Below are 13473 nucleotides of genomic sequence, written 5' to 3'. Positions count from 1 at the left end.
GGAATAGAAGATTGTTATATTTGAATAACCAATTTAAAAAGCTATTTGAATATATTTTTTTACCAAAAAACTATATTCCTAGTAATTAAAAAGGATATGGAGAGTCTCTTAAACATGGGAGTCATAACGATCGATCGGGGAGCGCAGATAATTCCCTTTCACACTATGTTATGGATAGTACCATCTTCTGTGCACACCGACGTGGACCGATCATGTAAGCATATGTACGCGGTTTGAACTTGGAAGTTGCGTGTACGCCCGTTCCAAGTACGAATAAGCAGCATCTGTTGAAGTGGAGTAGCTAGAGGCGTTTTCTCTATAATATACCAATAAAACGTAGAAACTGCATGCCAACGTGTTTAGCTCAAAAACCATCGTAATCACCTTCTAATGGTAATGGTACGATGCTTTTTTTATATATACAAGCAGGAGAAGTGACAATCAGAGAAAGAGATGGCACCTCGTCCGTAATCACTATCATGACGTCTTCAAATACTACATCAATTCTAAATGGCAAGTCGTTCTGATTTTACTAGTATATAGTTTTTGTTAAACACCGCCTAGTAAAAGCTAATTTCTCCGTTCTAAATTATAAGACGTAAAATATATTTTTAAATACATTATAAAATATATTTTTATAATATGTCCATTTGGTGTCACAAATGTTTGTACTCTTTTCAATAAATCTGGTTAAATATAAAAAGATTTGACTTAAAGACAACTTTAAAAAGTGATTTATTCATGACCCAGGGTGTAGATATAACCTCATGCCATTTCGCTAAGAAAGAAATCTTCTTGTAGTGCCACACAGTAGTATAATTCCATCCATTTCAAATTACAAGATATTTGACTTTTCTAGATAATAGCTTTTGCTATGTACTTGATATATATACTATGTTTAGATAAACAGTCAGGGAAATTATTTCATACTCCCAGCGAGTAATTACTCCCATGTCCATATCTCTAGCTTTAGGGTGTATATGACCCGATGAAGTGTATAGACGAAGTATGTGATCATACCAGACCATCTAGAGTAGTATGTATGCCAAGTTTATATACTACTATAATATTATTAAAATAATATATTAAACAATATGGGTTCTTTTATAAAATTTCACATAGTAAGATTTGGAGTATCATAAAATGAGTATATAAACATACTCAAACCGATAAATGAGTTTGCGCATATACGTAACGTGGTTTATTGAAGATAAGAGTAACTACTCCTGGGAGTAGGAAAAATACACTATACATAGTAAAATAAACTTAATATATCTAGAAAAAACGAAACGCCTAATAATTTGAAATGGAAGGAGTAGTCACTATTGGTCGTCACAGTCACCTGTTCGGCTTACCCCATATTCGACTTGTTCGACTTCTTTTTTCAAACGGAACAGTGCTTTTCTCTCACAACAATTCAGCCAGAACAGTGTTTTCAGCATATTCCATAACCCCCCCCCCCCCCACCCCACCCAACCCCCACCCCCCACCCCCACCCCCCGCTCCGTTCCCCCGCACGCTTTGACCCAGAAAAGTCGATCCATCTCCGAGCACGAAGTCGAACACGCGATCCCATTCCCGTTTTCTCGTCCAATGCAACCTCCAGCAAGCCGCGGCGCCAAGCCTAGAAGCAGAGCACGGAACGCAGGAGGCACTGCCGTCCCCGCGCCGCCGCTGCGGGGAAGAATGGGGCGGCACGGCGTGGACCAGCTCGGCGCCGTGGCGGCGTTCGCCTGGGTCGCGCTCCTTCCCCTGCTGCTTGTGGGCGTCGTGTGCCCGGGCGCCCAGGCCGGCCAGACAAGCGAGTACCGGCGCCAACTCGGCTCCGCCATCGATATGCCACTCGACGCCGATGTCTTCCGCCCTCCCCCGGGCCACAATGCGCCCGAGCAGGTAAACCGCTCGATAGGAATAGGATGGCCCCCGCGTTATGCTCTTCACGACTGCTTTCTTGACTTCAGAGTATGTAATCGTTCCTTTCAGAGTATGTAAACTGTTCGCGACTTCGCGTCCGGTAGCACACGGGTTTGTTGCTCCGTAGTGGTCGCTGCGACGTGAAAGGCACGAGTGGCCAGAGTCGGTATAGTGGATTGCCATGTTCTGCAGAATCTTTGGTGCTTCCAGGGAATCTGTATTTTGTTTGTCAGCGTCTGTTTGGTTATATTCTGCAGTTGTCGTTAATCCCGATCGTTTGTATGTAGTATGCTTGTCATTTTAAATCCATGCTAGTTACATGCTTCCCATGTGAATACTAGCTAGGCGCCTAGCCTGAGACAAGAAAATTCTTTCCCAGTAGTACATGTGAAGTTTTTACTGTTGGTTCCTTTGGAACTTCCCTCCGATTAGTCACACTGTTTTCTTGAATTCAAATATTTCCATCTGAAAATCTATGTCCTTTTAGTGGACTTGCATGGTTTGCCCGCATATGCTCCTGTCAGCTATCCTACTGAAAAGCCGTTTGAAGATAGTTTGTGGACCATTTTAGAATGTTATTTCTAGAACACATAGACCACAACAGTTAGTCATTGTCCATTTTGTCATACTAATCTAACATCCTTTATCACCAAAAAAAAGACGATGTTCCTGTGGTTTCCTTTATACTGAATGCTGAGCTCTGCCTTTTAGAAAATCTGTACCGTTTTTATCTTCTAATTCCCTAGTTTTCTCTTTAGATGACCATTTATCTGTTGTAGTATTTCGTTGGCCTGTGCTATGTTCTTAGCACGTTTTGATTGAACCTACTTCATGATTGCAATTTGCAAGTTACAGATTTATACTGCAACCATGAAAGTGTAGGGTCTTTTTCTGTGCTTCTTATATGTATTTTACGCTTTTCAGGCTACTTTTGCATCCTTAATCCCAGGCCACAAATTAAACGTTAAGAGTTCAGTGCTCTTGAATTAGAAATACTGGTTCCCTACCACCTTTTTGCTAATTTGTTTTGCTTTAGTCGTTCTTAAAGTTACCAAGAACTTCTAGAGTAGCCTTCCATCATATATATTTATGTTCGAGTTTGACCGTTACTTATAGGCTGTAGGACACCTTTTTGTGGACTTCTTTGTGTTTACTTTTGTCCTAACCTTTTTGTTCTTGCTTCATCTTACTCCATAGAATTATTAAATATTACAATGCCTTTTGCACAAGGCTGACGTCCATTCCTTTTTATTTTTTCTATGCTGTTGTGCTCACATATAGTCAGTGGGGTATCTCCACTCTGATGCTGATTGATTTTGTGCTGTCAAAGGTTCACATCACACAAGGCAATCATGATGGCACAGCCATGATAATCTCATGGGTGACAACAAGTGAGCCTGGCTCGAGTACTGTGATCTACGGGACTTCAGAGGACAACCTCAACTATACTGCAAATGGGAAGCATACTCAGTATACTTTCTACAACTACACCTCAGGATACATTCATCATTGCACAATCAAAAAGTTGGAGGTCACCATCTCATCAGAATTTTGGTCGTACGTATGTTTGTTTCTTCCTCATATAGAATCTCACTTGGATACCCATCTTTGTTTCAGTTTGACACAAAGTATTACTATGCTGTTGGGATTGGACAAACGGTGAGGAAGTTTTGGTTTATGACTCCTCCAGAAAGTGGCCCAGATGTTCCATATACGTTTGGTCTCATAGGTGCTTCCCAATATGATGAGGCTATGACTTTATTGATCATCGCTGAAATCTAGGATTTATTATATTACTGAAACTTGACAATTCTGTTCAGGTGATCTTGGTCAGAGCTTCGATTCCAATGTTACGCTGACTCATTATGAGTCCAATGCAAAAGCACAGGCGGTGCTTTTTGTTGGGGATTTATCATATGCAGATAACTACCCATACCATGATAATGTGAGGTGGGATACATGGGCAAGATTTGTAGAGAGGAATGTCGCATACCAGCCTTGGATCTGGACTGCTGGAAATCATGAGATAGATTTCGCTCCAGAACTTGTATGTAGTATTATCCTCTACATTATTTCATATGCTATATGTCTCAATGGGTGTGTTGGCAGTTCAAAAAGTAGATATTTCACTAGAGCCATGTTATAGGCATTGAAATGTTCATTCAGTTGCATACATTTGCAGGGTGAAACAAAGCCATTCAGTCACAGGTATCCCACACCCTACAAGGCTTCTGGTAGCACGGCACCTTACTGGTATTCCATCAAAAGGGCCTCAGCCTACATTATTGTCTTGGCATCATACTCAGCATACGGTATGTGTATGTTGGACTGATGCTGTGTTTTAGTCCTTTTATTGCAAGTATGCACTATGCCAGTGAGTATTTGATATAAGATAATTTGGTCATATGCTTCATTTGGGTAAAATAATACACTGTCAATATGCACATATGTTCTGGTTGCTACTAGCTAGAATGAATTAGGGTTATCTATAAATGCTATTGTTCCTTTTCCAGGAAAATACACTCCTCAGTACAAGTGGCTTGAAGCTGAATTTCCCAAGGTCAACAGGAGTGAAACACCATCAGCAACGGAGCCAGCGGTGGGGCTAGGGGGGCTCTAGCCCCCCCTACCGATCCTGGGCATGTGGAGCTCCCCTAAGCTTTCTCTTAAAATTTTATGTATATGTATTAGGTAGGAGTGCAACGGAGACCTCCAGATGCACCGGTGCGTAGCGGAATCCTAAGCCAGGACAGTAACGTGAAGAGAGGCAGAGGAAGACCGAAGTTGACTTGGGTAGAGGCAATAAAAGGAGACTTGAAAGGATGGAATATACCCAAAGACTTAGCCTTAGATAGGAGTGCTTGGAAGACAGCTATTCACGTGCCTGAACCTTGATTGCTTCTGATGGGTTTCAACTCTAGCCTACCCCAACTTGTTTGGGACTTAAAGGCTTTGTTGTTGTTGTTGTTGTTGTTGTATGTATTAGGTAGGAGGGGCTAAGGTTAAGAGAAGATAAAAAAGCATATATTCTTTTGTTCAGTCCCTCCTAAATTTTTTTTCTGGCTTTGGTTGATTGTCCTCATGCATGCTCCATGGTACAATAGCTACAACTATCACTATATGGAAGGTGAAACCATGAGGGTGATGTATGAACCGTGGTTCGTGAAGTACAAAGTTGACGCTGTGTTTGCAGGACATGTCCACGCCTACGAACGCACAGTAAGCAGCTCTGTACTATCAAATTCTTCTGCTGCAAATGGTTGTTGTTTTTTTCACTCTGCTATGGACTTCTGGGAGTTATACTAAGTAGGATTTAGTGTTTGTGCGCCGGTGAGGCTTTCCTCGGCTGTAAACCTAATGAATATATGCACTGAACCTCTAAAAAAGAACAACCGAGAGTTATTTGTGTATATCTTTGTCTCCATTTCAATGAAAGCTTTTCAGTTCAATTTGCTAGGCGTCAATACTCTGGTTAGAACATTATCATAATCCTGAGTTCCGTAACGCAGATTAATATTTTCTGATTGCAGCACAGGATATCAAATGTGGCGTACAACGTTGTGAATGGCCTGTGCACTCCAATCCCTGATCAATCGGCCCCAGTCTACATCACCATTGGCGATGGAGGGAACCAGGAAGGACTGGCTACCAAGTAAGATAAGACACTACTTCATTTCCAGTTCCTGAGCTTCGCGAAGATGGCTTGTTCATATTTCCCTCATTTCCTGACCAAACAATGCGTTGGCTCTGCTCGGAAAAAAAAATCGCAGCATGTCGCAGCCGCAGCCGAGCTACTCGGCCTTCAGGGAGGCGAGCTTCGGGCACGCCATCCTGGACATCAAGAACCGGACACACGCGTACTACACGTGGCACCGCAACCAGGACGGGAGCGCGGTGGCCGCCGACTCCATGTGGTTCACCAACCGGTACTGGGAGCCGACGGACGATTCGGCCGACGATTTCCAGTGAGGACGAGAGACTGCAGCTGTTTATTCGTTGCGGTCCCTCACGACCAATAAAAGCATTGCCCCGAATACACGAAGCCTCCGAAGCTCCGATGCAGCCTCTGTCAGTTCTAGTTAGCTCTCCTTGGTCGTTGCTCGTGCAGTCGTGCTCTCTTGGAGAGAGAGAATAACGTGTGAAGCGTTACGTTAAACGGACTGGCTCTACTCTGATTGTGTACAGAATTCACGTGCACAGCATACGTTGCCGATCGCAGTGGTGACCTGTAAAGACACTGTTGACTGTGGACGTGGTGTGCAAATTGCTAAGCAGCGTGTGTACTCATCTAGGTGCTGGTGAATAATACCCTGCTTCCTTATTCAGAAAAGGGTAAAGTATAATTTACACCCTCCAACTATGACCAAAGTATAGATTTCAACCTCGAACTTCAAAACCGGATAACTTTGGCCCTCCAACTCTTGAAAAAGTTCAACTTTCAACCTTCTGGGCGGTTTTGCGTATGAACAGTACTTTTGATATTTTTAGGAGGCGCCGAAATTTTATATTATTTTTTTAAGCATCTTAACGTCCTCAAATGAAAAAACTCAAAACTACAAAGTTATAGATCTCATCAAGATCTACAATTTACATATAAAAATTATCTTCATCCGACATCGTATTGAAGGGTTTTCTATTTTTTGAAATTTGAGTCTCATCACGCGACAAAATATGGTGCTGAAATTTTATATTATTTTTTCGAGCATCTTACTGTCCTCAAATGAAAAAACTCAAAACTACAATTTTGTCGCGTGATGAGACTCTAACTTCAAAAAATAGAAAACCCTTCAATACGATGTCGGATCAAGATAATTTTTATATGTAAATTGTAGACCTCGATGAGATCTACAACTTTGTAGTTTTGAGTTTTTTCATTTGAGGACAGTAAGATGCTCGAAAAAATAATATAAAATTTCAGCACCATATTTTGTCGCGTGATGAGACTCAAATTTCAAAAAATAGAAAACCCTTCAATACGATGTCGGATGAAGATAATTTTTATATGTAAATTGTAGATCTTGATGAGATCTACAACTTTGTAGTTTTGAGTTTTTTCATTTGAGGACGTTAAGATGCTTAAAAATAATATAAAATTTCGACGCCTCCTAAAAATATCAAAAATACTGTTCATACACAAAACCGCCCAAAAGGTTGAAAGTTGAACTTTTTCAAGAGTTGGAGGGCCAAAGTTATCCGGTTTTAAAGTTCGAGGTTGAAATCTATACTTTGACAATAGTTGGAGGGTGTAAATTATACTTTACCCTTCAGAAAATAACAATAACACCCTGCTTTCACGGCATTGCAAATTGCAGCGTTAATCTGAGGGCCGATCGGACGAAGGGGAATGGCTCCCTGGAAATATACCAGGCAAGATTTGTATTCTAATTTGAATAGATGTGTCAACTGAAATTATTCCTGACCAGGTTTTTAGCTTAACCGAACATGCCCTGAGGGAATTCTGGCCGTGATAGTCTCTTTGTTCAAGCACCGCGACTAGCTGGCTAGCACTCTTCCTGTTGAGGTTTAAATACCATATATGTATTTAGGAACTAAAATGCAAAATATAGTAGGAACAGTGAAGGACCTGGAGATATGGACTAGAAAACTTTTTCCCATCCAATTCTTGTCTGTGTTCTCCCCTTCTAGCTCAAAGATCATGAAATCATCGAAACGTCTCCAATTAATTAATTAATAGAGTAAAGTCTGATTTACCCGTTTGAGCTAGTCGCTGAATTTGAAGGACATACTCGAACTTCAATACTGGACAATATGCACCACATAATTCTTAAAATCATATAAATATACCACTTGACCATTTTAAAGTGGTTTCTTGAGCGTTTTTTTTTATAACATGGTAGTGGGGCTTGCCTATCATTTATCTCTCTCTCTCTTATATAAAAATATATTTTTTTTCACGTGAAGTTGGATGCTTTATTTCAAAAGATGTAGAGCTCGACACGATTTACAACTTTATAGTTAATACGTTTCTTATTTAGTATATTTTAGAGGCTTAAGTATTTGTTTTAAGTTATTAAATCTTAAAATTCAAAATTTTGAATTTTCAACTGACCTTGGATATTGGCATGGTCTACAAAGTTATAGTTCCCAATAAGGTCTATAACTTTACAGTTGACAATTTTAAGTTCTCTAATTTTGAAATTCATTTTTTTCAAATGACCCCTAAAGTTGACATGGTCTACACCAAAGTTATAGCTCTCAACATGATCTAACCTTGTAGTTGACAAATTTTTTATTTGAGTTCATTTACAGCTCAATTTTTTTGTGGTTTAAAAAAACAAATAAATTGAATTCAAAATATGAGAATTTTAAACAAATATTTGGACATCTAAACAACAATAGATATATATCATCAATTACAAAGTTACAGAACGTATTGAGAGATACAATTTTGATGTAGACCATGTTAACATTTGAGGTCATTTGAGTTTTTTAAAGTTGAATTTCAAAATTAGAGATCTTGCTAGAGACTACAATTTTATTGTAGACTGTGTCAGCATAAGGTCATTAATTTTTTTAAAAAATAAATTCTAAAATCTTATTTAGAGATAATAATATTATATTAGTTGTTGAATTAAAAATATATAAATGTTACTAATATTTTTTATTTTTTATAAATCTTGGAATCTGCCAACATCGAAGCAGACACTACAGAGTACTGTATGCAGGCCAAACAATCCAAACTCCGTCGTGGGCACGGACACGAAACAAACCACTTCTTGCCAGCACACGCCCGTACGACCGCCTGAAGTGCCCGAGTCCCCGAGATCCAAGCCCCCGCCCGGCCTCGTCCCTGATCTCTCCCCGGGACGCGCGCGAACGACCGGCCACGCGGCCGGCGAGACGGAGGAGATGGCTGCCGCCGACTCGGCCACGGCCTCCTCCTCCTCCTCCCCGGAGTGCCCCGCCGCCCCTTGCATGCCGACGGACCCTGACTTCCTCAGCTGCGTCCTACAGCCACCGGCCGCCTCCTCGTCCCGCCCCGACGCCGATTACGCTGCCCTCCGCCGCCTCCTTCTCTGCCGCAAGCCCCCCTCCGCCCTTCAGCACCGAATGGTACGTAGGCGTACCCCCGCTTCTTAGATCCCCTCGTTCGTATCGCATTTAGCTTTGGGGAATGGATGAATTCGACTCATTGGTGGTCGCGGGAGGCGTTCCTGCGTGCAGGAGTGGCGGTGCAACGGCAAGGGCTATGTCGCCTACCGCAACTTTCTTCTCCGGCGCATCGAAGGCGGCAGCGCCCACAGCACGCCCAGCAACAGGTTGGTGCGCCTTAGATCTTTTTTCGTGTGTCGCTGCCTGCAGCCAACAAAATGAGACAATGTTGCTGTGCTCGCGTGGCTTGCTCTAGTTGCGTTGTTAGTTTGTTGGCCATGCTAGTTCACTGGCAGTATTTTGCTCTCAACCTTAATCTTTTGAATACATAGTGTGACCGAAAAGTTAAGGTGAAATGTAACCATGATAGTTATCATAACATCTGTAATTGATCAGTGGAAGGTGGGCTCCCTCTCCAGTACATGCTACACTCTCCGAGGCAGACAGCTGGAGTTATATGCGGGTATGTTTCATCTAATTTCTCTCTCTCTCTCTCTCTCTCTCTCTGTTTTACCTCATCCTTTCAAGTTGCATATTTTTTAATCGTGTGAAGAGGCTTTTGTGGATAATTTTACGCAAGAGACTGATGCAAAAAGGAAATTTTATGCAAGAGATGCTTACTTTCATGCTGCTTTAAACTTTTGTGTAACATGTTTGATGCAGGACTTGAGAAGTAACAGCGGTGTGTTAAGCCGCACCGTAAGTATTGGCTCAAAGCAGAGTGATACTGAGCGGCATGTCAGATTTGCCGAGCCTGCATACTCATTTGTTGGAATGCATTGCATCTTTGACAACTGCAAAGCCTCAGGTTTTTTCTTATCAACCCATGGTCATGCCATGTGTTTCTTCTCTTTCTGCGATCAAGTGTTTTTGTCTGATTGATTTGGTTAGTATACCAGTCTTCTCATTAATGACTGATTTTATTCTTGGCAGTTACGATACTGAAATTTGGCCGTGCAAGTTCCGACCTGCTTGCATATGGTGCAGCAGATGGCAGCTTGACAGTCTGCCAGGTTTCTGAGCCACCATCTGTTCTTCAAAAAATGATAGGGCATTCTAAAAATATCACAGGTTAGACTACACATAATTTTGCTAGTAAAGCTATTCTTTTGTATCTACCTTCATTTGTCACAATGAAAGTCAACAAAGAGTTGCTACATATTACCAAGATTTTCCCTCCTATTTCAGAAAATCACTAGTTCTGTTAAAGTTGATTTCCAAGTATCAATAATAACTGCTATTCTGGTCATGAGGAAACTCGCGTATTGCTGAGCATATACATATTTTTTCTTGAACGCTGAGCATATAAATTGGTTTACAGAAGTAATACATTTGCTAATTGAATGTGGGTTTTGCCATAACTAGAAAAGGTAGAAGATATGGAAACTTTTCTATAATTTTTTCTTGAACTGTGCAGGAGAACTACATGTCATTTCATTAATAAGAAGATAGAAATACAAAGGAAAAGGCGAAGTGCCTTTTCGAGACCCCCCAAAAACAACACACACACAGTGACACAGAAATGCACCACACAAAACAAAAAACCGACCACCAACAGCCCCTCAATTAAATAAAAGGTTTAGTTGGATCAGGGGAAGTGACCTCGAAAGCAACTCTTGGAGCGCTAAAGCACCAGCAGAACACCATAGGCTGCTCTCATACACAATAGCCTGCAGGACAGCTTCTAATCTCAGGCTTGCTCCTTCAAAAACACAAGCATTCCAATGCTTCCAAAGTTCCCAAGCAACTAAGATAATTAGAGAATTAAGGCCTTCTCTCACTTCCTTAGGAACCCCTTTGCAGCACTGCACACCAGCTAGAAAATATAGTTGCATCCAGGCTTGGCGCAAGGTTGGCCATGCTGAGTTTATGAAGAATCATGGCCCAGACTTGCTGTGAGAAAACGCAAGAGATAAGAACATGCTATATCATTCATTTCATTGGCTTGGTCACAAGCGGACTGGCAGCAGGATGAGGAAGTCCGCACTCGGTCGAAATACATTAGAAATGATCAATTCAAACTTCAGTTTCCTATCTATTCCTTCATTACTTATCTAGTTATCTTGTGTTTCGTGATTTTCAAATTCTGACCACATTACAGATTTTGATTTTTCATCTAATAACCAGTACATAGCTTCATGCTCTCTGGATAAAACTGTACGAGTATGGGAAATCTCTAAAGGCACGTGCATCAGGGTCGTCTATGGAGTTTCTTCCCAGCTATGTATCTGTTTTCATCCTGTAAGTTCCAACTTAGCACAATTTACAATTTCTTTCTAACCCTTTACTTATTTCATTGGTGCTATCCCCCTATACCTCTGCTGCTAATATTTCTTTGTATGGGAATCATTATGAGTTCTCTTATGGACTGCTTTGTTGCAGGTGAACAATAATTTGCTTTTAGTTGGCAATGCAAACAAGGAAATCAATGTAAACTTCTTCGCCTTTTGCTCCTGAAGTCCAAAATTTATATACTGTTATTCTCTGTCCAATATGTTTCTTGTTGCTTGTTGCTTGTGCCTCTTATCTAATATCCGTGGGTCAATAACAGTGGAAAACAAAGTTTCTGTCTTCTGCTATTTCTTTTGATATGGATGATGTACTCTACTGTGTAATTGGTTAACAAAAATCATGTAAAACTGTGACCAGCACTTTTTTCCTTGCCCCCATTTGTTTTTCCCACCTTGTGATCCATTTATCTCTGTAAACTAGGCAATAAATTTTAGCACTGGGAGAGTAATCAGCAAACTTAACTTTGATGATGCGGTTACAGCTTTGGATATTGATCACACTGGGCAGTTTATTTTCGCTGGTGATGCACAGGTATCCAATAATTGAACTTGTTTAACTTGACATGATATATGCTGTTCATATTTTTGAAATGGTTCTTGAAATGCAGGGTTACATATATACTGTTAGTGTGAACTCACATACAGGGTCATTATCTAGAACTCACAAGAACAAAAGTAATAAGAGCAAATCTCCTATTACAACAATCCAGTATCGGACCTTCTCTCTGGTGGCGCGCTGCCCAGTACTTCTTTCTTGTGCTCAAGATGGAAACCTTTCTTTCTTCAGGTGTGTTACCTTAATGATAGCTTATTATATGGTAGACTTTACATAACCATTTATATTTTTTACTTTTCAGCATCATGACAGATGCTAAGGGATACTTGACTCTCATATGCTCCCTAAAACTGGCCTCACGGCTGCAGACTATCCGTGCTTCTTTCTGTCCACTTCTTTCCCTTGAGAAAGGAGAGTTCATAGGTATGTGGGAGTTAAAACTTAAAACTGGTTCCAATGTTTGAAGCTGTTAAATACCTAAAATTTGAAGCTATTGGTGATCATGGTGTCTTATTTCTGCAATTTTCCTGCAGCTAGCACTAATTTTGGCACTCTTTATTTGCACTACTTATTATCATATATGTTTTATTATTAACACTTGTAAAGTTCCATTGTAATTAACAGAAGTACCTTGACAAGCACACGTAAAACTTGATTTTAAGTTTTCTGAACAAATGTTAATCAATATATTTAAATGTTGAATTGGATTTACCCCAAAAAAATGATGGATGACTGTGAAAGATAGGTGTATCAGCTATCTTTTGTTCCATTCTTTGACTTCATGGTTTCTGGTTACACACAGCTGGATTTTTCCAAAAAAAAAAAAACATTGACATATTTTGTTCTGAACTTGAAGTTACTGGAAGCGAGGACGCAAATGTCTACTTCTATGATTTGGCACGCCCAAAGAACTCATGTGTGAATAAACTACAGGTATGTGATATCCTTACTGTGTTTGCCACATCTTAAAACTTTTTTGTTCCACCATTAAGACACGTATGAGACCTCATGTGTATTCCTGAAGGGACATGGTTCTCCAGTAATTGGGGTTGCCTGGAATCATGGGGAGAATTTTCTGGCCTCGTCTGATTCAGATGGCACAGTTATTGTATGGAAGCGATCGAAAACTAATTAGAGCGATTCCACGCCATGAAGGATGCTTTTATAGAACGAAGGGTAGATGCTGTTTGATGATTCCAACGAAGGCATTTTTTGTTTTGTTGTACATTGCACCTCCATGATGTTGTTTGTAACATAACTACACAAGGCAAGGGCAAAGATCAACCGGCCTTGATTGTATTTACTGTAGTATAGGTCTCCATGTAGAGTGTAAAGCATTTGTGGCGGTATATCCTTCGTCATTTGTTTTAGGACTGTATCTTTGTATCATTCATGATTTTGTCCTCCAAATATATTATACTCGGTTAGGATTAACAGGTACAGTGCATTACATTATATATTTACTTTCCAATCCAAAACTCATGAGTCGGATTGGAGTTGTCTAGTTCTTTGAGATCAACAGAATTTTCATTTCGTTCCGAGAAAAATGAGCGTCAGGCCTGTTGGGTGAGGTACAGTGAGGAGCAGGGCGTGTTTATC

At 40.5% G+C, this 13473-nt stretch overlaps 2 protein-coding genes across 2 annotated transcripts; both read left to right on the top strand.

The window, feature by feature from the left end:
* Positions 1-1501: 1501 nt before the first annotated feature.
* On the top strand, positions 1502-6215 carry LOC136456647 (purple acid phosphatase 2-like). Its single transcript, XM_066456568.1, has 9 exons — positions 1502-1893; positions 3245-3445; positions 3532-3643; positions 3735-3961; positions 4097-4226; positions 4428-4494; positions 4980-5133; positions 5445-5566; positions 5685-6215. The coding sequence occupies exons 1-9, from the start codon at positions 1594-1596 to the stop codon at positions 5881-5883; spliced, it is 1512 nt and encodes a 503-aa protein (XP_066312665.1). The 5' UTR covers positions 1502-1593; the 3' UTR covers positions 5884-6215.
* A 2401-nt stretch (positions 6216-8616) lies between these two features.
* Positions 8617-13378, top strand: LOC136456646 (uncharacterized). Its single transcript, XM_066456567.1, has 12 exons — positions 8617-8988; positions 9100-9194; positions 9424-9490; positions 9691-9835; positions 9961-10098; positions 11129-11268; positions 11410-11457; positions 11740-11850; positions 11927-12105; positions 12176-12297; positions 12731-12807; positions 12899-13378. Exons 1-12 carry the CDS (start codon positions 8785-8787, stop codon positions 13007-13009), a joined length of 1437 nt encoding a protein of 478 aa, XP_066312664.1. The 5' UTR covers positions 8617-8784; the 3' UTR covers positions 13010-13378.
* Positions 13379-13473: the final 95 nt, after the last annotated feature.

The sequence above is a fragment of the Miscanthus floridulus genome, chromosome 6, assembly GCF_019320115.1.
Source record: "Miscanthus floridulus cultivar M001 chromosome 6, ASM1932011v1, whole genome shotgun sequence".
In the NCBI taxonomy this organism is placed as follows: Eukaryota; Viridiplantae; Streptophyta; class Magnoliopsida; order Poales; family Poaceae; genus Miscanthus; species Miscanthus floridulus.
The sequence above is the reverse complement of the archived record's forward strand: the minus strand, read 5'-3'. Positions and strand labels throughout refer to the sequence as shown.